Source organism: Microtus oregoni, unplaced genomic scaffold (genome assembly GCF_018167655.1).
Source record: "Microtus oregoni isolate MIOR12 unplaced genomic scaffold, Mior012 000020F_ref0000438, whole genome shotgun sequence".
NCBI lineage: Eukaryota > Metazoa > Chordata > Mammalia > Rodentia > Cricetidae > Microtus > Microtus oregoni.
Window position 1 is genome coordinate 39408680 of NW_024543079.1, and position 23309 is coordinate 39431988.

Here is a 23309-nt window from a genome sequence, read left to right on the forward strand (position 1 = left end):
TTAAAAGGACTGAGCATGCCCAGCCTTGAGCTAAGATCATTGTGAGCAGCCTGGGTGACAGTTTCCTAACACATCAAGAATGCACGCAGGAGGGTAGGATCCATTTTCCATTCATCAGAGACAGCAGAAGGAACAGAAGCATCTTAGATTTCAGCTGTGGAAACACCCGTCACATGTCTGAGCTGCAGGGGAAGAGGAGCTGCCAAGAGGGCCGCTCTGAATCACTTACTATGCAACACAGCCACTGGAAATGCTATTCAGGGGACAACATGGCAGTATACACAAGGTCTAACCCCACTGGGGCTCTGTAAAACATCTCCCCATGGCCTAGATGCTACAGCTGGGATCCTGCATGCTGCCCTCTACACCCATGTATTGATAGATTAGTATCTAGCCTGTGGCACTAATGGGAAATTGTGGAGTCTTTAGAATCTGGGGCCTGACAGAAGGAAGTAAGATCACTGGGGCTGTGCCCTTGAAGTAGGTACCATGAGCTCAGCTGCAGGGATGGTTAATTTTGATTGCCAACTTGATGGGATTTAGAAACACCATACAAAGCTGGGTGCTGGTGGTGTGTGCCTTTAATCCCAGCACTCGGAAGGCAGAGGCAGACAGATCTCTGTGAGTTTGAGGATAGCCTGGGCTACAGAGTGAGTTCCAGGATAGGCTCCAAACCTATACAGAGAAACCGTGTCTCAAAAAAAAGAAAGAAAAAAGAAGAAAAGAAAGAAAGAAACACCATACAAACAACTCTATGGGCATGTCTGTAGGGATGATCTAGGTTAACTGAGGTGAGACAATCTACTCTAAATATAAATAATATTCCATGGGCTGGCACCTGGACTGAATAGAAATGAGGAAGTGAACTAAACATAAGCCTTTCTCCCTCTCTGCTTCTGTCTGCAGATACAATGTGAGCAGCTGTCTCAAGTTCCTGCTGCCGTGACATCCCCATCATTGTAGACGGTACATACCTGAAGAGTGGAGCCCAAAGAAACCCGCCCTCCAGCCAGTTTGCTCCTATCCAGTATTTTGTCACAGCAAGAGACAAGTAACTGGTATAGACCCTTCCCATCTCTCTGTGCTTCTCAGATGCCATGGCATGAGGTGTGCTCTCGTCCATGCGCTCAAGCCACAATGCCCTAAAGCCGTGTTATTCTATGCTTGGCACCCTTGGTCCTTCACTCTTACCTCACCATCATTGGCAGTCCATTTCATTGGTGAGAAAATTGAGGTTCAGGAAGGGCTAAAGCCTGCCCTACAGCCCGATTTCTGTCACATACGAGCTAAGACTAGAATCCAAAGGTCCCCTGAGTTCAGGGCCCATCCTCACTATCATCCATCTACACGGACAGAAACTAAGGATGAGCATCAAACTGTCACAAAGAACTGACCCAAATGTGGCTCTCGAGACCACAGGGTCTTCAGTGCTAGCCCCATAGTAACATTCAGTAGAAGAGGAAATGAAATCACAAAAACTCACCCATCGGTCTCCTTTCTTGGGAGCTGCCTCCCCACACTGTACAGATCTGGTGAAATTTAAAACCAGGTCTCGGGGCTGTAGAGGTAGCACAGCAGTTAAGAGCACTTGCTGCTCTGCAGCAGACCCAAGTTTAGTTCCCAGCACCCACGTGATGGCTCACAGAAATCTGTAATATTGGTTACAAGAGATCTGATGCCCACATATGGCTGAGGCTAATGCCAGGCATGCCCACCGTGCATGTACAAGACTTCCGGCAGTGTGGATGTCCTGGTGCCATCTCCCACATGTATCTGTCTAGGCTGTGATGTTGTGGAATATCTGTACACTGTGTGACAATGTATTGCTGTGATTGGTTTCATAAAGAGCTAAATGGCCAATAGCTAGGCAGAAAGAGATAGGTGAGATTTCTGGGGAGAAGGGGGGAAAGTAGGAGGAACCTAGGTATGCAGATTACTCCAGAGAGAGGCCAGTGAGATATGGAATGAGTCAGACACACAGAATGGGGTAGAGGTAAAAGACACATGGTAGAACATAGGTTAATAAAAATATGGGTTAATTTAAGTTATAAGCACTAGTTGAGGGCTGGAGAGACAACTCAGAGGTTAAGAGCCTTGGCTGTTCTTCCAGAGGTCCTGAGTTCGATTTCTAGCAACCACATGGTGGCTCACAAGCATCTGTAATGAGATCTGGTGCCTTCTTCTGGCAAGCAGGCATACAAGCAGGTAGAACACTGTATACATAATAAATAAATAAAATCTAAAAAAAGAAAGAGCTAGTTGAAATCAAGTCTAAGCTAAAGGCCAAGATTTCCTAATTAATAACAAGACTCCATGCCTACAATGCAGGGTTTCCCAGAGGCCTCTGCTGCCATTAGCCAACCAGCATGTGATTATAACCCAGAACTCCTACCAGAAGACTGCTGACAGTGATTGTTGGAAGACGTCCATGAGTTAGAGCAATAGTGCACAGAGACTCCCTTTACACTCCAGACAACCCTGGATCAGCTCCCCGTTCTGCTTGTCCATTTTCTTCAGAACCTGAATGCTGACGGGCCAGTGCCTCATCACAAAGTTTTGCTGGGTTCCTCCCCCCATCAAATAGTACTGATAAGGAACTAGTCAAGACACCGGCGACACGAGACTTCAGAATAGCCACCTGGTCTCACATAAGAGCCACCACAGAACAAGCATGCGCGCAGGGCATCAGGTCAGGGCCTCGGTACTGAACACTTGGGTTCACAATGTGACAGCTGGATCCACACACAAAAGGAGCGCCATTCCCAGACGTTGGGATAAGGCCACGGTGCCCATAAATGAGTAAGAAAGGATTTTATACTGTTCAGTTACCCACAGACCAATGTCAGGCCTGGAGTCAGGTGAATGAAATCTCATCCTTCTTGATGGAAAAACTGGATCCAAGTCACAAATACACACTACTGAGGAGTCTACATTTTTCTTCCAGCTTCGCCAAACTCAACGGCACTTAAGGCAGAATTCTCCCTCACTCAGAAACTATGAAGGCCCAGAGAACAAAACAGTATGGAGCCACGAGGAAGAGAGAACGATACTCCCGGAGCTTCCTCTCTTGAGGCTCTACCCAAACCAGTGCATGGGAGAAGGGGAATGGGGAGACCCAGATAGCTTCAAAGATCTGTCCTTGTGAACTCTGCCAGAAGACTGTTGACAGTGGTTGTTGAAAGACGTCCATGAATTGGAGCGATAGCACACAGACACTCCCTTGACACTCAAGACAACCCTGAATCAGTTCCCCGTTCCTGCTTGTCCATTTTTTTCAGGCTGGTAAACATCACACCTGACTAGCATGTGTAGAGCAATAGGCATCGAAGAACTAAGCAAAGAAATGATGACCTTCCCATGTGAGTTGATGCTTAATTGCTTTCTAGCAGACACACTCATCTTAAAGAAGATAGTCTCTCTGGGTCACCTTTTATAATGCTGCTGCTTTTGCCTAGCAATGCATATCTGAGATACAGATAGATGAAAGATAGTCCGAGGATGCAGAAATGATCTGTATTCACGGTTAAACAGCCCTCGTCAGCATACCATGAATATCTCTGGCCCCATGTAACTGTGAGTTGAGAATCTTAGCCTCTGATATTGTTACTCATCCTGGAAACAACAAGCAGTAAAGTTAATTAGAATCAGAGTCTACTACCTTCATGGTACCCATGGCGTTGAAAGCCACTGCCAGTCTTGAAGGGGTCAGCATTGCCAGCATTGCGTTGAATCTTGTACTCTTGTTTTGAATGGGTGAATAGTACTGTCCATCTGGAGTCACAGAACCAAACCTGTGAGGATGTAGGGAAGCAGGATGGAAAAGAGGACGGTGTTTAAGACAAAACAAAGTATGGTGCTGCTAGAAATGAAATCGTGTGACTCCCCTGTACACACAGAAATGGGACTCCTGGGAGCGTCTCCAAGGGAATGCTGAGAAGGGCTTGACTTGAAGGTAAGTACAGGTTCTCTACCACTGCCAGCCTGCAGTGGAGAAGCAGCTCCCACAAAGGAATAGCAGGAAGACCACCACCATCAAACCAAAGCCAGGGCCTGGATGGGCAAACACCCTGGCTTGCTTGTTGAAAACAAGGTGATGTAATGAACATCCCATACAATTCAGCTGTTTACAGCATCTGGATTTGGTGGGGTTTAGAATTTTCACAAAGTTCTACAACCATTATTACTCCTCAACTCCAAAACTTTTCACCATCCTAGAGAAACCCCACCCCAGCTGAACTCACTCTCTATATCTCCACCCTCCAGTCCATAGCTAACAACTTCCTGTCCTTATGGATCATCCTACTCTTTGCATCAAAGGGAACAAAATATATCATGTCATTTTGTATCCAGCTTCTTTCACTTGGCACAGGGTTTGCAAGGTTCACCTATGCTATATAGTTTATATCACTACTTATTTTTTTATGGAGGAATATTTCACCCAATCATCTTTAGCATTTATCAGCTAACAGATGTTAGAATTTTTCCACTTTGGGGATATTATGGATAATTATGTTATAACTATTTGTGCTCAAGTTTATTTGGGACAAATAGATGTACACATTTCAATGAGCATATGGACAATGTTTATATGTATATAACACACACATATCTATGTATATATGTATGGATGTACACACACATAACATATACAGATATACATGTGCATCTGGAAATAAAACTGTTGAATCATCTAACTTCCAACATTTTAAAAAAGATTTATATATTATTTGTGTGTGTGTGCTGCACGAGTTTAATGCACACCACTTGAGTAAAGGAGCTCACTGAGGCCAGAAGAAGATGAAATGAGATGCAATAAACATCTGATTAACATTAGATCCTCTGGAACTGAAGTTAGACATTCATGAGCCATTATGTGGGTGCTGGGAACTGAATCTGCTTCCTTGCAAGAGGAACAAACACTCTCAACTGCCATGCCACCTCTCCAGTCCAAACTTAAAACTTTTGAGGAACTGCTAAGTGACTTTCCAAATCTATGAAGACATGTTACAACACTGCCAGTGCCACGTGTCAGATCCAATATCTTCATCTTCAACAGTACTTGGTATTGTCTGCAAGTTTTAGCACAGACGTCCTAAGGGGTGCAGAATGGCATCTCACTGGGATTGGACAGCAGCCTCCCATTGACAGTGGGGAGTTGGGGAGTTTTCTTTCATGCTTTATTAGAAGGTTGACTATCTTCTTTGGGAAAATGTCTAATGATATTTTGTTTAGTTTTTTAACTGGTTGTCTGTATAATTAACTGGCATAGTTCTCCCATTCTGAAGGCTACGCCCTTATAATATGTTTGATTCACAAGTCTTTTTCAGCTCAAAAGTCAATTTTCACTAAGTTTTTACAATTTTTTATAAACTTCAAGTGCGCTACTTTTTCTTTGGTTTTTCTTTGCCTGTATCTTTGGTGTCACATTTAAAAACTCACTGATGAGGGGCTGGAGAGATGGCTCAGTGGTTAAGAGCACTGGCTGCTCTTCCAGAGGTCCTGAGTTCGATTCCCAGCAACCACATGGTAGCTCACAACCATCTGTAATGAGATCTGATGCCCTCTTCTGGCATGTGGGCATACATGGAGGCAGAATGTTGTATACATAATAAATAAATAAATCTTAAAAAAAAAACTCACTGATGAGACCAAGGTCACTAGCTGTATAGCCCAGGCCTCTTCTAAGAACTGTGTGCATCTGTGCTGGGTGGTGTGAGGTAATAATTCAACCTAACATTTTTGAATACAGACAGCCACATGTTCTGGAACCACTTGTTGAAAAGACTATTGTTTCCTTTCTGTCTTGGTTCTCCAGAAGTCTAGTAATTGTCAATAAATTTATGTGTACACTATTCTATCCCATTGTCCATATATATCCCTTATGTTAACGCCATGCAGTCAGGATTACCACAGCTTGGTCTTCAGCTTTCAGATTCCAAGTATGAATCCTCCTACTGTATTCTTTATAAAGATGGTTTTTCTCTGCTCTAAGTTTCCTATACTTGCATGTAAATTTTAGGATGAGTTTATTAATTTCTTCAAAAATGAAAATGGCAGCTGAGGTTTTTTTTAGAGAGATTATATTGAATCATTTGCTTACATCTATGAACTGGCTCACTTTCTATTCAAGTGATGAACCAAAACTTGCTCCTTTAAAACCCCATGTGGCTACTGCTGTTTTGCAGTTATGGGGGACAACTTAAATGGTAACAAAATAATGTTATAAATCAAATCTTGCTCATCAAAATGATTAACTACAAACAAGTCCACTATCATTCTGCTTTCTCATGGAATCTGATTTGCTAATCTCTAGTGCTTTTGCTAAGCCCTTCCCATTGGCCAGTAGCTTCTGAGGCCACACCGGACACTGGGATCTGGTTAGGGTGATAGAATATGGGAAGCTGCCCATTGTGACTTTTCTCCCTCCCTTCCATCCCCCAGAGTGGGTGATGCTGACAGGAGCCTAGGAAACAGACAGAAACCGGGTGATGCTGACAGGAGCCTAGGAAATGGACAGGAGACTCTAGGGAAGGCTAGTGGGCCTCAGACCCACTTTCACAAGCACTGGTATCTGCTGAGATTTTCCAGGACATCTGTAAAGATGTCTTTGCTGTTTCTGTTCTATTTACCACCATTTTACATAAGGTGGGAGACAAAGAGAATGTGGCCCATTCTAAGTTTGTTTCCCACACAATTTTCTTTGACTTTTGCAAGTGACTACATGTATTTGTTGACAAGAACTTGTAAGGAGCAAAGATAAGTAAAGGGAAAACTCCACTGCAAAGTGAAATAGAAAGCTTATGTGTATGCCCAGATTGTTGGCTCTACCAGTGATCTAAGTGCAGCTCTGGCTCTGGATTTACAGACCACAGGAAACACAGCTGAGGCACTGAGGTAGCTGGTGTTTCCGAGAATCTGCAAAAAAAAAATATCATCTTTAACCCTAACTTTCATCAGTGATCACACCAGAGAAGGAAACATCCACCTCCCTGTTTGAGTCACCTTGACTACCTTGTGGATGCTTGGGCATTCTCCCTCCAATTGACAGTAGTTTTAACTACCTCCTCAGATGAAAGGTGTCTTTTTTCTAATACAATATTTTTTATTTATTCTTTGAGAATTTCATGCATGCATACAGTGTATTTTGATAATGATCAAAAGGGGGAGTGTCTTAACTTTTCACACCCACAGGGGAAGCAAGCAGCGCACATCAGACCGCGAGGGGTGCACCCACCCACTGAGACGGTGGGAGCTCACCAAGGCCAGCTGGACTGGGACTGATGGAGCATGTGATCAAATTGGACTCTCGGAACGTGGCGGACAAGGAGGGCTGACTGAGAAGCCAAAGACAATGGCACTGGGTTTTGATTCTACTGCATGTACTGGCTTTGTGGGAGCCTAGTCTGTTTGGATGCTCACCTTTCTAGACCTGGATGGAGGGGGGAGGACCTTGGACTTCCCACAGGGCAGGGAACCTGACTGCTCTTTGGACTGGAGAGGAAGGGAGAGGGGAAGGGGGAAGGGGGAGGGAAATGGGAGGAGGGGAGGAGGTGGAAATTTTTAATTAAAAATAAATAAATAAATGGGAAAAAAACAATTGCCAAAATAAAAAGAAGTTAAATGCCAAACAACAAGAAACTGGGGACATAATTCATCAGTTATTTAGCATAGTGCTATGGTACATTTTAATGGGAATTCTTAAAAGAATAGAAGATACTCTATGTTAAAATTCTAATATAGGTCTCTTTTTTTAGACATATTGGCATAGAGAAAAGTCTACCGTAACAAGCATTATGTCTGACAGATGTCATGTTGGAGCATTTAGATTTTTCACTATTTGCTTATCTACCTTTTCCAGTCAGTTGTGGAAACCCTTGAGGGGAGACCACTTGGTCCTGCAGTCTGCAAGACCCCAAAACTAGAGGCCTCATTTTTGGGAACAAGGAGACCATCTACACAGACCTTAAAGAAAAAATTACTCACTTATCCAGCAGGTTCTCTCTTGGAATTCGAACCTTGTTAAACATCAAAATTCCGTTATCCACACCGTTCAGACCTGGGGGGACAGATTTCAAATGGAGATGCAAGGGGAAGCTACACAACATTCCAAGATGGTCTCAGCTTCTTGGCCTAAAACACAAACCTTAAACATTTCCAGAACTGCAGGTGTTCTTTTGTTAGGGAGTATGCCTAGGATGTTGTCTCTTTGTTATCTGGGCCCTGGCTCAGACACACCTGGCCCATTCCCAACCCCCACCTTGAAGAAGAACCAGACAATGATGTGGTTTTCCTTGTTTGCAGCCCCTGCCCCCCACAATGTGCTAGAAACTCAAGTTCAGGGTCTGATGGGGCACATCTCCCTCCCCAACAGCAAACATTATTAAAAGGAAAGAGTTCAGGGCCTGAGGAGACAGCTCAGTGATTAAGAGCACTTGTTGCTCTTGCAGAAGACCCAGGTTCAGTTCTGAGAACCCACAGGGTGGCTCACAACCATCAGCAACTCCAGTTCCAAGAGACTGAGGCTTCCTTCCAATCTCCCTGAGCACTCAGCTCACATGTGGTACGCAGACACGCAAGAAAATACTCATACATAAAATATAATTTAAAGCTAAATAAGTAGATAAAAATTAAAAAAAAGAGTGTTGAGGCAAGAGAAAGCATGGGACACTGGAGACAGACCAGCCTGTCTCCATGCACGGTTCATGCTTCCTCCTCAGGCACAGGATGAGCTAGTGAAAGTAAATAGCAGAAGACATGGGAAAACCAAAGCAGTCTTTCTGCAGCTGCCAATGCTGTCAACATGTGGCATGATTTCATCAGCAGTGGCCTGTCCCTCCGCTCTCAGCAGACTTTGACACTCGAGGTACTTTCAGGGGCCATGCCTGGCAGCAGTGGTTGCCTATACTAAAGGTAGGAAGGGATTACTCCTCCGCTGTCCAACGTGCCTCCCCTACCCCTTCCTCTCTCTCTTCTCTCTTTTCTTAACTCCTACATCCCTTTCTTTAGCTGGCTTCACCTTGGAAACCTGATCTCATTGAGAGCTATGGGATGAATTGTGTCCTCCCCTATCCGATTTGTAGATTGAAGCCGTAAGCCCCATATTTGCAATGCGACCTTGTTTAGAAACAGAGGCAACCAAGTTAAAATGGGGTCATTAAAGTGGGCCCTAATATAAATGATAGAAGTTCTTATAAGAAGGACAAACCTGGAGACAGATATGTACACAGGGAGACTTCATGCTCGTGTAAAAATGACATTCACAAGCTGGGGCAAGAGTCCTGGACCAAAACCTTCCATTGCCCCCATCAGAAGGAGTCAACCCTGGCAGCTCCCTCATCTCAGGCCTCTAACCTCCAAAACTGTGAGGACTTAGTTGTGTCACAAATGTCCTGAGACAGTGCTCAAGGCTCAGAAAGGGCTGTCTGGACACAAACATCCATCTGGAGGTGAAAAGTCACCAGAGAGCTGATACCTGCACAAGTCTAAGAAAAGAAAAGTTGAGACACCCATTGGAGACTAAGCATCTTTGTCACTAAGCAACTGAGAAGCTGGGAGATAACAATATCAATGTATGGTCCCCTGGCAGTTTGGTTTCCTGGAGATGAAGGTGGTTAGATTCTCCTTGGCTGTGGTGGGGGCTGGAGGACCCATGGGGGGTATCAGCCAGCACAGAGGAGGGTCACCTGAGGACTCACCTTCTTTATGCATCATATCAATAGCTGTCACCCCTGGATACAAGTTTCCGTGCTCATCCCTGATGGGAACGATGAAACAGTGGGGCCCTAAGGAAGGCACAGAGACAGGACCTTAGTAGGCCTCCCTTTTTCACTGCTGTAGAGACAAAGTCTCAATATATAACCCTAGATGGCATAGAACTCACCATATAGATCAAGGTGGACTCTAATTCAAGTTAATCCTCCTGTCTCTGCCTTCCAAGTGTTGGAGTTACAGGAGTAAGCTACCATCCCGGCCCTAGATGACTCCTTGTGAAGAATAAACCTTCAAGCTCTGTGTGAGGGCATGTGTCTTTAATACCAACATTTGGGAGGCAGAGATAGGTGGATCTCTGTAAGTTCAAGGCCAGCCTGGTCTACATAGAGAATTCTAGAATAGCCAGGCTACCCAGTGAAAAATAAAAATAAAAGAATAAAACTTCTTCTCTGGAGCAATATGACATTGTTACATTCCAAATCCATTGAGTTCTAGGCACTGCACACAGCAGCGACTAATGTCAGCAAATTTGGTCACCACTTTTCTATGTAAGATAAAGTTAGTACATATTTTTACAAGACAAAACTGGCCCTGTGAGGCCCATTTTCACCTGATGGGAAAACAGCAATAACAAAGAGGATTCTTTCATGTTGGTAACAAACCTTGTGACTTTCCCTCAATGATGAGCTGGGCGAAGACGGCAGCACAGTTCCCGTCCATGGCGTTGCCGATGTACATCTTCTGGGCATCTTCACACGGCGTGTCAATCACGAACTCCTGCACAGAAGAGGAAGCCACAGAGTATTTGCCTCCATGTGGCTCACTTGAACCCCTAACTCAACACAATGAAAACCTTAAAACAGATCTGCAGTGTCAAGAAGACTCAGGGGCTCCTGGGAAGCCACTGTCTTAACTCTGAACTTTGTGCTGTCTGTCAGTCTGCGAATGTACTTTACCTCCATCTTTGCTTTGACGGTGACTGGAAATGGGTTTTAGTTTCTGGTGCGTAATTCAATCAGAAAAATAAGCAGCCAGAAAATAAAAAACACCAATGATAGCCTTTGCTGGAGAGGTTGTGGAGAAAGGGGTACACTCATCCATTGCTGGTAGGAATGCAAACTTGTGCAACCACTTTGGAAAGCAGTGTGGCAGTTTCTCAGGAAATTCGGGATCAACCTACCCCTGGACCCAGCAATACCACTCTTGGGAATATACCCAAGAGAAGCCCTATCATACAACAAAAGTATATGTTCAACTATGTTCATAGCAGCATTGTTTGTAATAGCCAGAACCTGGAAACAACCTAGATGCCCTTCAATGGAAGAATGGATGAAGAAAGTATGGAATATATACATATTAGAGTGCTACTCAGCAGTAAAAAAACAAGGACTTCTTGAATTTTGCATACAAATGGATGGAAATAGAAAACACTATCCTGAGTGAGGTAAGCCAGACCCAAAAAGAGGAACATGGGATGTACTCACTCATATTTGGTTTCTAGCCATAAATAAAGGACATTGAGCCTATAATTCGCGATCCTAGAGAAGCTAAATAAGAAGGTGAATCCAAGGACAAACATATAGGCATCCTCCTGAATATTAACCTTCATCAGGTGATGAAAGGAGACAGAGACAGAGACCCACATTGGAGCATCGGACTGAAATCTCAAGGTCCAAATCAGGAGCAGAAGGAGAGAGAGCACGAGCAAGGAACTCAGGACTGCGAGGGGTGCACCCACACACTGAGACAATGGGGATGTTCTATCGGGAATCCACTAAGGCCAGCTGGCCTGGGTCTGAAAAAGCCTGGGATAAAACCGGACTTGCTGAACATAGCAGACAATGAGAACTACGGAGAACTCAAGAACAATGGCAGTGGGTTTTTGATCCTACTGCACGTACTGGCTTTGGGGGGGGGGGGGGGCTAGGCAGTTTGGATGCTCACCTTACTAGACCTGGATGGAGGTGGGTGGTCCTTGGACTTCCCACACATCAGGGAACCCTGATTGCTCTTCGAGCTGATGAGGGAGGGGGACTTGATCGGGGGATGGGGAGGGAAATGGGAGGCGGTGGCGGGGAGTAGGCAGAAATCTTTAATAAATAAACAAATTTAAAAAAATGGTGGCGCACGCCTTTAATCCCAGCACTCGGGAGGCAGAGGTAGGCGGATCTCTGTGAGTTCGAGACCAGCCTGGTATACAGAGCTAGTTCCAGGACAGGCTCCAAAGCCACAGAGAAACCCTGTCTCGAAAAACCAAAAAAAAAAAAAAAAAAAAAAAAAAGCAGCCAGTTTTCATTCATTCATTTCCCATCTCTGTCTTTAACAGTGTCAGGCTGATGTGTGCTGTCTTCTTCACCCACTGGTTTTCAACATGCTAACTATTTCTTCAATTATCAATTTCTCTTATCCGACTACTTCAAACTGTGGTTTCACCTTTTAAAGAACCCAACACCAAAACCTCTACAAGAGCTAGATGTGCTGACACAGACCCCAAGTTCAGCTACATGGGAGGCTGAGACAAGAAGACTATACATTCAAAAACTGCCTGGACCTCACAGTGAGTTTAAGGGCAGCCTAGGCAATTTAGCAAAGCCTTTTCTCAAAATAAAAATAAAAGGATGGGCTTACAGCTCAGAGGTTGAATACTTTCTGGCCTCAAAGTAATGGGTTTACTCCCCATGACACACACACACACACACACACACACACACGGAAGGGGGCACACAGGTTCTGGTAGAATGTATTTAGCTCTCCACATACCCCTCACTCTCAAACACCTCACCTATGAGGTGCCCATGAAAAGAGGGAGCAGCCCAATGACCCAGGGCCCTGGATGATTTGTTTCTACACAACATATGTTTCACTTTGTCTTCCCTTTCTAGGTAAATCTCTTGAGTTCTCAAGCTTTCCACAATTGCACAGGCCTGGCCATCCTGCAGCCATGATAAGAACTTTGTTTAAATCACAACCTATTCATTAAGAAGCCGAAGCCATGTGCTTGACTGCCAGCAAAACAAGCATCTGTGCGTTATTCCTATACTGCTTAGCATATCGCCCCAAAATAATTTTAATTTAGATTTTTTTTTTTTAAAGTTAAAGAAAACACCCACCAAACCCTTTGGCTGGTTGTCTCAGAACCTACTGTGAACATCTTACTAGTCAGTGAATGTAAAAGAGTCCCCAGGGTCCCAGACTAGAGCCACATGCCCAAGCCCTTGGTACAGAGACACCTGCAAAGGAGCCGTGGTCTTCTGAGGGGATCTTAGAATGCCCCATGCAGTTTGTCTCAGTAATAGCCAGTGATTCCAGCTCCAAAGACCCTGAAACCAGCTCCAGCCTGTAGAAGCAGGGACCACATGTAGGGTTGGTTTCCAGTCTCTGCTCAAATCTAGGCGTCTCTTTGCTACTAGCCGGTGAAAATATTGCCTTCAAGGCTCGGATCTCCCCACTCTTGCTCACCACATAGGTTTCTCTTAAACCTCTTCCCAAGGCGGTACCAACCACATTGCTAGTTCTGAGTACAGGGTACCTATGACAGGTCAGGGGCCCAGAGAAAAATGGCAGAAAGCTGAACTGGCTACTTAATTGGAGTTGACAATGTAGAAGATATGATTCAGCTAAACCAACATGTTCTTGGTCACACAAGGATTATCTCAGATTTCAGATTATAAAGTGTATAGACTGTGCTTTCCCATCGGGCCAAGAAATACAGTCTCAAAGCCTAAGAAAACAATCTCTGACATCAGTTTGTACAGGAAAACCTTTAACATGTGCAGGGGCTTTTCAGAAAAAAAAATACATGGGCGAGTTGAATCTCTTCAAGAGAAGTCTCTCGAGATTGCCCTTGGTTTATCTGGTCAGCCAGGGCTTCTGGAAGCAGGAGAATGAATTCAAGGTTGCATGCAATGGGCACGAAGACAAAACAACCCATGTGCATGATGGGGAGGGAGAAAAGAGCCCTGGAAACACCGGGCTGCCAGGAGAGAAGGTGGGAGGCCACTCATACTGAGAAGAGAGCCCTGGAAACACCAGGCTGCCAGGAGAGAAGGTGGGAGGCCACGCATACTGGTCCTCTACACATCTAATACACCCCGGGAAGAAGTTTGTCACTTCTGGCAAGAGACTGCATGTGGAAAGTTTGTATCAGCCAAAATGCTGGAGTTCAAACTGTAACCTAAACAATGCCCAGCATGTGTGCTGGTTACAATTATGATTACTTGGTAAAGACCAGCAAAATGGTCAAAGTTGCAAAGACTAAGAAATGTAAAAATAAAATAAAAAATAGGAAAGGAGAGGGCTGGGGAGATGGCTCAGTGGTTCAGGAATGCACGGCTCTTACAAAGGAGCTGACTTTGGTTCTCAGCAGCCCTGTCAGGCAGCTCACAACTGCCTGTAACTGTGTAACTCCAGTTCCAGGACAGCCCACATCCCTGGGCTCTGAAGAGACCTGCGCTCACATTATACACATACCAACACACACACACACACACACACATGTTCATAATGTAAAATGTAAAATAAAATCTTTTTGAAAGTCAAAAAGGGCCAGTGAGATGACTCAGTCACTAATGGCATTTGTTTCAAAGCCTAATAACCTGAATTTAATTTCTGGAACCCTTATGGCAGAAAGGAGAGAACAGACTCCAGAAAATTGTTCTCTGACCTCCACATGAGTGCTGTGGTACATGCATGTGTATGCACACACGATAGATAGATAGATAGATAGATAGATAGATAGATAGATAGATAATAGATTTAAAATAAAAATTAAAAAGCTTTGGCCGTAGCCGCACTTATTTTTGCTAGTTAGCACAGAGTATGAAAATAAAGCTCTTATCTCACAGCTAACATACCGCTGGCTGATCTAGTCCCCTACAAATGAAAACAAAAGAACCAAAAACCAAAACCAGTAAGTGATGGAAGCAAGATTCATTTGATATGCAACACACTTTCAAAAGGAGAAATGTGAATCCAAGGGAGAAACCACCCCCTGCTGTGTCAGTCCCCCCCCCCCCCCGCTGTGCCCCTCACCCCCCACCATCCTGCTTTCCTCCTGGCAGAAGTTCATGACTGACTTGTCTCTCTCCCACCCACTGGAGAGACAGTGCTCACCATTTTCCTCATCTGCAACTCCCCTGTCAGAAAGAGGCAGCTGCAGAGGCCCATCAGGTGACAAAATCATTTATGCTGTTTGGGGAAAATGGGACCAATGCAAGAAATTATTTTTTTGTCAAAAAAGAAATTGAAAGAAGAAACAAGTAAGAATTGTGGGTGTTTTTTCCCTTCACAGTAACGATTGCAAGCCTGGGAAAAGGACAAAAGTGGTCAGTTATAACCCACAAGATATCGGGTAAATAACCCACACTCTTAAAGACAGTTCCATTTCAGCCTAAGACTCCTTAACTCTGCTACTTTGTCACTATAGTCAGGTCCCTAACTTCTGTGAGTCTTAGTTTCTATCCATAAAATAGGGACAACAAAGTTTTGTTGGCTGGTTATCTCAGGGCTTAGCTTAGTGCCTTCTACCACTTGAATTCTCTACTTGCAGGAACTGCTTAACCTTCTTAAAGGGAGTGCTGATGCGAAAGAATACAGGCAGCATAGAGAAGAAGCTGGGCCAGCATGGCAGGGCACAGTCCTTGCATTTCCCACAACCTGGGAGATCACTGACCGCTGCAAAGAATGAACATCAGGGCAGGGAAACTATCCTCTAAGCCACTGGTCACTGAATAGGGCATTCTCAATACTGGTCACTGAATAGGGCATTCTTAGCACTGGTCACTGACTAGGGCATTCTCAGCACTGGTCACTCACCCACTGAAGATTTGTCAGTCAAAAAAAAACTTACTTTATTAAATTCCTGATTCAGAAAGGCAAACTCGGAGGAAATGGAAGAATAGAACTAGACACACAGACACTAGTGTAATGTCCCCTCCCCAGCCCACTCACAAACACAGCTACACACAACAGAATTCAGTTGTCCCTTTGTAGTCCTTAGGAATACCGAGTACCAGATAAGAAAGTGCAAAGAGGGTAACAGAATTCAACAGTGGCTTTCTTTATGGGCGTGGAGGGGTCCAGTGGAGAACTACCAAGAAGAGCTTCCACATTGCTTTGGTTATGGTCCATTATGGAGAAAGACGCCAGATTAGAAGGTCTTCACCAACATGTTTAATTAATAAGGGAAAAGAGGGCCGGTGATTGAGATGGCTCGGTGGGTAGAGACACTCACCACCAAGTCTAATGACCTGGGTTCAATCCCTAGTACCCACATGATGGAAGGAGAGACCTGAATCCAACAAGTTGTCTTCTAACCTCACACACATACTGTGGCACACACGTGCGTGCGCACTCACACAATACACACACACACACACACACACACACACACATGATGGGGGAGTGTCATACATCAATCTGTTGATTTCATTGGTTAAGCAATAAAGAAACTGCTTGGCCCTCATAGGTTAAAACATAGGTGGGTGGAGTAAACAGAACAGAATGCTGGGAGAAAGAAGCTGAGTCAGAGGGTCGCCATAATTCTCCCACTCCAGGCAGACACAGGTTAAGATCATTCCTGGTAAAAAAAAATAAAAAATAAAAAAAATAAAAAAAAGATCATTCCTGGTAAGCCAGCTCGTGGGCTACACAGATTATAAGAAATGGGCTAGTCCAGGTGCGAGAGTTAGCCGAGAAAAGGCTAGATATAATGGGCCAAGCGGTGTTTAAAAGAATACAGTGTCCGTGTAATTATTTCAGGTAAAGCTAGCCGTGTGGGCGGCCGGGTGCCAGGGACGCAGCCCCGCCGCTCCTACTACAACACACACACACACACACACACACACACACACACACACATATTTTAAAGGGAAGGGGAATGAAGAAAATCAAAGAAAAGAGAAGCAAAAGAACAAAATGGAAAGGAAAAGAATAGAGTTCATCACATGAATAAAAAGGAGAAAAAGCAACACTACAGTGCCTTCAGGTTGTCAAGTAAAATCCATGTGAGTTAGGAAAACCACACAGGGGCTAGGAGATGACTCGGTGGGGAAGAACACTTGCTTCTCAAGCATGAGGACCTGAGTTTAAATCCCCAGGACCCTGGTGAAAACACAGGTGAGACCCTATGCTGTGTTGGGCAGAACCAGGAGCATCACTGGGCCATGCTGGCTGCTAGCCTATCTCTGTCCAGATTCAGTGGGAGACCCTGTCTCGAGAGAATAAGGTAGAGCATGGTAAGGCAGGGCACTCTGCATCTTCTTCTGGCCTCCATATGCACAGGCATAGGTGCACATAAACCACACATACGCTCACATAACATCTTACGGTTTCTAATGTTGTAAAGAGACACCATGACCATGGCAACTCTTACAAGAGAAAGCATTTAATTGGGGTGGTTTATAGTTTCAGTTCATTATCATTATGGTGGGACGTGGTGGCATGCAGGCAAATATGGTGCTGGAGAAGGAGTTGAGAATTCTACACCTTGACCCAGAGACAACAAGAAGTGAACTGAGACACTGGGCATAGCTTGAGCATAGGAGACTTCAAAGATAGCTCCCAAGGTGACACACTTCCCCCAACAAGGCCATACCCACTCCAACAAAGCCACACCTCCTCATAGTGCCACTCCCTATGAGACTATGGGGTCAATTACATTCAAACTACCACATTCCACACCAGGACCCCTATAAGCCTGTAACAGTATCATAATGCAAAATGCATTTAGTCCAGCTTCAAAAGTCCCCATAGTCTATCATAGTCTCAACAATGTTTAAAACTCCAAAGTTCAAAGTCTCTTCTGAAATTCATGCAATCTCTTAACTATAATCCCCTATAAAATCAAAATAAAAAAATCTAATCACATACTTCCAACACGTAATGGCACAGGATATACATTACTGTTCCAAAACATATGGAAGGAAGCATAGAGAGGAAATACTGAACCAAAACAAGATAAAAAACCAGCTGAGCAAACACCAAACTCTGTATCACCATGTCAGATGTCAAAATGCTCTTCAGATCTCCAACTCCTTTCAGCTTTGTTGACTGCAACTCACTTCGTCTCTTGGGCTAGTTCCACTCCCTGTTAGCAGTTTTCCTTAGCAGGTATCCCATGGGTCTGGCATCTCCAATATCTTGGGGTCTCCAAGGCCATCCAGGTTTCAACTTCACAGCTTTATGTAATGGCCCCTCCAGGTCTCCATTTAGGGACACTCATGACATCTGCCTGACCTCAACAACTTTCTTAGTCAAAGAGACAAATTCCATAGCCCCTTTCTTCTATCCTTAACTCCAGAACCACGTGACTAAAGCTGCCATCTTCTGCTGCTTACTGGGACTGGAACATGGCCCTCCTCATTCAATTACATCTTCACCAACTTTCTCTTTTCAATGGTTTCCTTTGCAGCCTAAGCTTGGCTGTCTTGAAGTTGGATCTGTAGACCAGGCTGGCCTCAGAGATCTGCCAGCCTCCACCTCTGGAGTGCTGGGATTAAAGGTATCTACCACCACACCCAGCTCTAAGCTTTTCTTTAATTCCTTTTCCCAAGTTGGAAACTTAGCTGGTGGGATAGTTCCCTGAGGTCACCACTCCCTTTATTCCATTTCTTAATCTGTCTTTCTCCTTGAATGCGGGATTTAGCACCATTCCATTTCCTGTTGCCCCCTTTCTCCTCAAATTTTACATTTTGTATTTTGCCTTCTTCAATTTACTCCCTTTCAGTATAAATCTTGATTAGAGTTATCACTAATAACCACATGACACAGTCTATACTAGACAATTAAAGAGATTTCCTCTGCCAAAGGAGTTAATCCACAACTCTTCACTTTAGCCTCAGGTAGACTCTGAACAAGGGCAAAAAGCAGCCACATTCTTCACTAAATATCACAAGAATGATCTTGAGGCAACATACTAAAATTCTTATCCTCTGAAACATTTTGATCTGGGCCCCCACAGTTCATCAACTCACACTCAGCACCACTGTCTTCCATGTTCCTATTAGTATGGTCCATTAGACAATGCTTAAAGTGTTCCAAATGCTTCCTAATACATAGTTCCAATGTTCATATTCCTTCAAACAAAAATATGGTCAAGCCTATCACAGTAATATCCTAGTCCCTGGTACCAAATTCCATCTTTTATAGAGTTTTTATTGCTGTGAAGAGACACCATGACCATGGAAATTCTTATAAAGGAAAACATTTAATTGGAGTTGCTTACAGTTCAGAGGTTTGGTCCACTATCATTATGGTGGGACATGGTGGCATGCAGGCAGACATGGTGCTGGAGAAGGAGCTGAGAATTCTATATCTTGATCCCAAGGTAACAGAAAGTGAACTGAGACACTGGACAAAGCTTGAGCACAGGAGACCTCAAAGCCCACTCTCATGGTGACACACTTCCTCCATCCAACAAAGCCACATCTACTTCAATGAGACCATACCTCCAAATAGTGCCACTCCCTATGAGTTTATGGAGGCCAATTAAATTCAAGATACCACACACAAAAAGAACACTGCATAATGCAATTAATTTGCCCTCTATCCACATGAGTCCCATATCACTGGATTCAATCAACTATGTATTGAGATACATTTTAATTCCATCTATACTTACTACCTACAGACAAGGTTTTATTATCATCGTTCGATAAATAATACAGTTTAACAGATGCATAACATCATTATTATAGTAAGTATTAGAAGTCATCAAAAATGATGTAAATAGATCATTTTTTATACAAAATGGAGGAGGTCTGGCATGTCCTACACAAATACTATGCTATTTATAGAAAGAAATTGAGCGTCTGTGTATTTTAGACTTTTCAGAGGTTCCTAGAAGCTGTGATGTCCATGAATACTGAGGAACAGCTGTGACAGCATAGAGGACTTATCTCCTGATCAGAAAAATCTCAACTCTTGGTGTGCTGCCATGTACTCCAGGCAGAAACAGCAAAGACATCTCTTCCTTTCTCATAGACTACTGTTGGAAGAAGAACAATGTGGCTAGTGCTGTTCCCATTGAAACGTTACGAGGGAATAACTAAAGAATATGTGTGCAGAGCTGTGTCCTGTTGGTGGCAGGAAGTGTGTAGCGTAGGCTGGTATTGCTTCCAAAGGTTGAGCCCATGTCCATTCATAAAACAACCTGTTCTGAGCCTAAGCTTCCCAACCAGAGCACATGCTAAGGGTGTAGAGCCAGGCTCAGGACGATGGGGTGGTCTGTCCAGATCCCCTATTGCAGGGAACCATGCTGAGGGTGTGGAGCCAGGGTCAGGACGATGGGGTGGTCTCTGCAGGTCCCCTATTGCAGGGAACCATGCTGAGGGTGTGGAGCTAGGCTCAGGATGATGGGGTGGTCTGTCCAGGTCCCCTATTGCAGGGAACCATGCTGAGGGTGTAAAGCCAGGCTCAGGAAGATGGGTGGTCTGTGCAGGTCCCCTATTGCAGAGAACCATGAAACAAAAAACAGATCCCTCACCTGATTGTCAAGGTCAAAGGTAGCCTCAGTCTGGATCTGTCTCACATTGCTCCCGTGGCCTTTCTCCGTCATTGCAAACATCCCGGTATACTTCAGCTCCTGAAATTTAGGAAATATTAAAAGGAAGTTAGATGGTCAGAGGAACTCTAACTGAAGACCTCAGGACACTAACAATATTAGCAAGGAAAGGAGAAGAAAGCTGGAAACAACCATAAAAACATATTTTGTTGATGTTTATTATGCATTTGGGAATATGGAAGATGAGCCTGGAAAGATGGTTCCACGGTTTAGAGCACTTCCTGTTTTGCAGAGGACCTAGGTTCAGTTCCCAGCATCTATGTAATAGCTTCCGACAATCCATAACTCGAGTTCCAGAGGATCCAACACCCCCTTCCAGCCTCTGAAGGCATCTCACACTCATGTGGTACACAAACACACAGCCAGGTAAAACATCCATACACATAAACAGTTTTTTAATCTTTAAAAAAAGAATATGACAGATGTAGATGTAGTATGTAAAAAGATAGTCTTGAAATTCTCATTTGGGTCAAAATTTTTGCAGACTTGAATTCTGTTTTGTTTCTAATCAAACAGACACACAAAAGTAGTATGATTTTGTTTTTTTAAATCTCCATGGAAAAAGCTATCTGCTAAAGTAAGCATCATACCTTGAGTTGCTGATACCACTTGATAACATGTTCAGAACTTCCAAGATTGAGGATGGTACCGCCAAATAGGAAAGAAATGACTCCACACTAGAAACAAGGACAGTACAAACAATGACGAGCCACAGTCAACAGCTTAGCAACGGCTAGACCCATTGGTCAAAATCCATTCAAGGATTGATTTGGTTGTAATATTTTGTGTTCTGACTAATAAAGCTTGCCTGGAGACCAAAGGGTGGATCTAGCCACGAGTTAACCGTACAGGTCTGAAGGGCTGTACAGACAGGAAGTGAACAGGCTGGGCAGAGAGAGGAAGTGATAAGGTGGGGTATAGACAGGATCTCAGCCCTTTTTGGTCAAAGGAGTTGGAGAGGTTAAGAGGTGACTGTGGTTGCTACTTTACTTCTCTGATCTTTCAGCTTTTACCCTGATACCTGACACTAGGTTTCCATTATTAAGACTAATTAAAATCGCACTTCAGGGTATCTCTAGGAATCCTTCACGCTACACAGGTCTTTCTCTGCCCTTTTTATTTGGGGGGGGGGGGTGGTTTTTCTCAAGACAAGGTTTCTCTCTGTAGCTTTGGTTCCAGTCCTGGAACCCGAGTGCTGGGATTAAAGGAGTGCGCCACCACCGTCGGGGAAAAATTGTTTGTTTGTTTGTTTGTTTGTTTTGTTGTTGTTGTTGTTTTGAGACAAGGTTTCTCTGTAGCTTTGGGGCCTAACCCGGAACTAGCTCTTGTAGACCAAACTGGCCTCGAACTCAGAGATCCACCTGCCTTTGCCTCCCGAGTGCTAGGATTAAAGGTGTGGGCCACCACCGCCCTCTCTGCCCTTTTGTAAGCCCTGAGAAAGTGTTACTGACAGGGAAAGGGAAAGAGGAAGGGGAGGTGGATGCAGGTTTAAAAAAGAGAAAGAGGAGAGGTACCCTAGTTTGATCCCTATCCATATGATAAACATTACAATCAAAAACAACTTGGGGGAGTCAAGGGTTTCTTTCAGCTTCTGGGTTACAGCCATCATCAAGAGAAGCCAAGGCAGAAAACTTAATAATCAGAGACTACAGAGAAATATTACTGACTGGCTTGATCCCCATGGCTTTCTATTGCTCTTATACACCCCAGCACCACCCACTTAAGATGGCACCACCCACAAGGGGCTGGGCTTCCCAGGGTGGCACCACCCACAAGAGACTGGGCTTTCCAAAGTTGCACCACCCACATGGGGCTGGGCTTCCCAGGGTGGCACCACCCACATGGGACTGAGCTTTCTTTCCCACTTCAAACATTAACCAAGGCATGCTGGACAAGCCAAATGGAGAGTTGAGGGTCCCTCTTGCCAAGTGACTCTAGTTGATGTCAAGTTGACGGAAACACAAAGAAGAAGAAGAGACATCTAGATTCCACATGGAAGGAGTAAGGTGACTGGTGGCAGAAACAAAGGGATGGAAGTGTGTAGATATTTGCTGGTGTTGAGCTCAGCATTCCCTCTCTCTCCTAGCCACAGACTCTGAATTTCCCCTGAGGACCATCCTTACATGTGGCTTTAGGATGAGTGCGACCTACATACAGCTGAGCTACATCATCCCCAGAGCCATGAAGTTGTGGCTTCAAGAATAGACCTAGGATCTCAATGGGCCCCTTCCAAGTGGCCACCAAGACACAATGGAATCCAGAGCCATTGAGACCTGAGGCAGCTGATTGCCAGCTCACCTTGAGGTGGTGAATGAAGCCAGCATACGATGATGGGGTTGAAGAAAGAAGATGGCCAAGAGGTTCAAGAACTCAGGGCTCACTCACCAGTGGAATTCTTTAATGAGAATAATTAAGTCTATTTTGCTTAATCAAGTTTAAACTGGATCTTTCGGTGGGCAGGAGGGGTCCATTGTACCCACACATTTGGAAAATGGAATCAATCCAAAATGATATTTTTTTTCCTTTGTGTCTAGTTTTAAAGACAATATTTTACTCAAGTTAAGGCAAATTGAATTTTCCTCTCCTAAACCTCTATGGTTGATGGTGAATGTATACATTATCATATATTTCTTTTCTAGATTTTTAACGTTTTCCTCTTCCTTGGGAATGGGAAAAACTAGGATATTTTTGTACATGCTTGAAAAGCTTCCATTCACTAGCTACGTTAGTAAGCAGTTAGGCCAGGATGGCCTGTGCCTTCGAAGGAAAGTGGCCAGCTCGTAGATAGCATCTCTGCCACTTCCACTCACACAACAAAGAAATGTGTGGGGACTTCCCCTCACAAAAGCAGTCTTCACACAGCAGACAACAAGACCAAGTTCACCAAGAGTACCAGAGGGCTCCTGAGCTGGTGACCTCTGGCCTGACATGGTCACAGCAGCGCCTCCCAGGAGGAGCACAAACAGTTTTCTAACCAGAAAACTGAATCAGGCAGGTGAGTAGTGGTGGTGGCAGTGAGGAAAGGAGTGGAGAGATT

At 44.3% G+C, this 23309-nt stretch overlaps 1 protein-coding gene across 1 annotated transcript in view; it reads right to left on the reverse strand.

Annotated features, from left to right (window-relative positions):
• The window catches only part of Acoxl (acyl-CoA oxidase like), a 238241-nt gene extending 216363 nt beyond the window's left edge, over positions 1-21878 (reverse strand). The window contains exons 1-7 of the mRNA XM_041670171.1: positions 21873-21878; positions 20863-20949; positions 20195-20293; positions 10374-10488; positions 9696-9782; positions 7984-8056; positions 3659-3791 (exon numbers count right to left, since the gene is read on the reverse strand). Of these exons, the coding sequence (XP_041526105.1) occupies positions 3659-3791; positions 7984-8056; positions 9696-9782; positions 10374-10488; positions 20195-20293; positions 20863-20949; positions 21873-21878 (600 nt within the window). The remainder of the gene's footprint in view (positions 1-3658; positions 3792-7983; positions 8057-9695; positions 9783-10373; positions 10489-20194; positions 20294-20862; positions 20950-21872) is intronic.
• Between the last annotated feature and the right edge of the window lie 1431 nt (positions 21879-23309).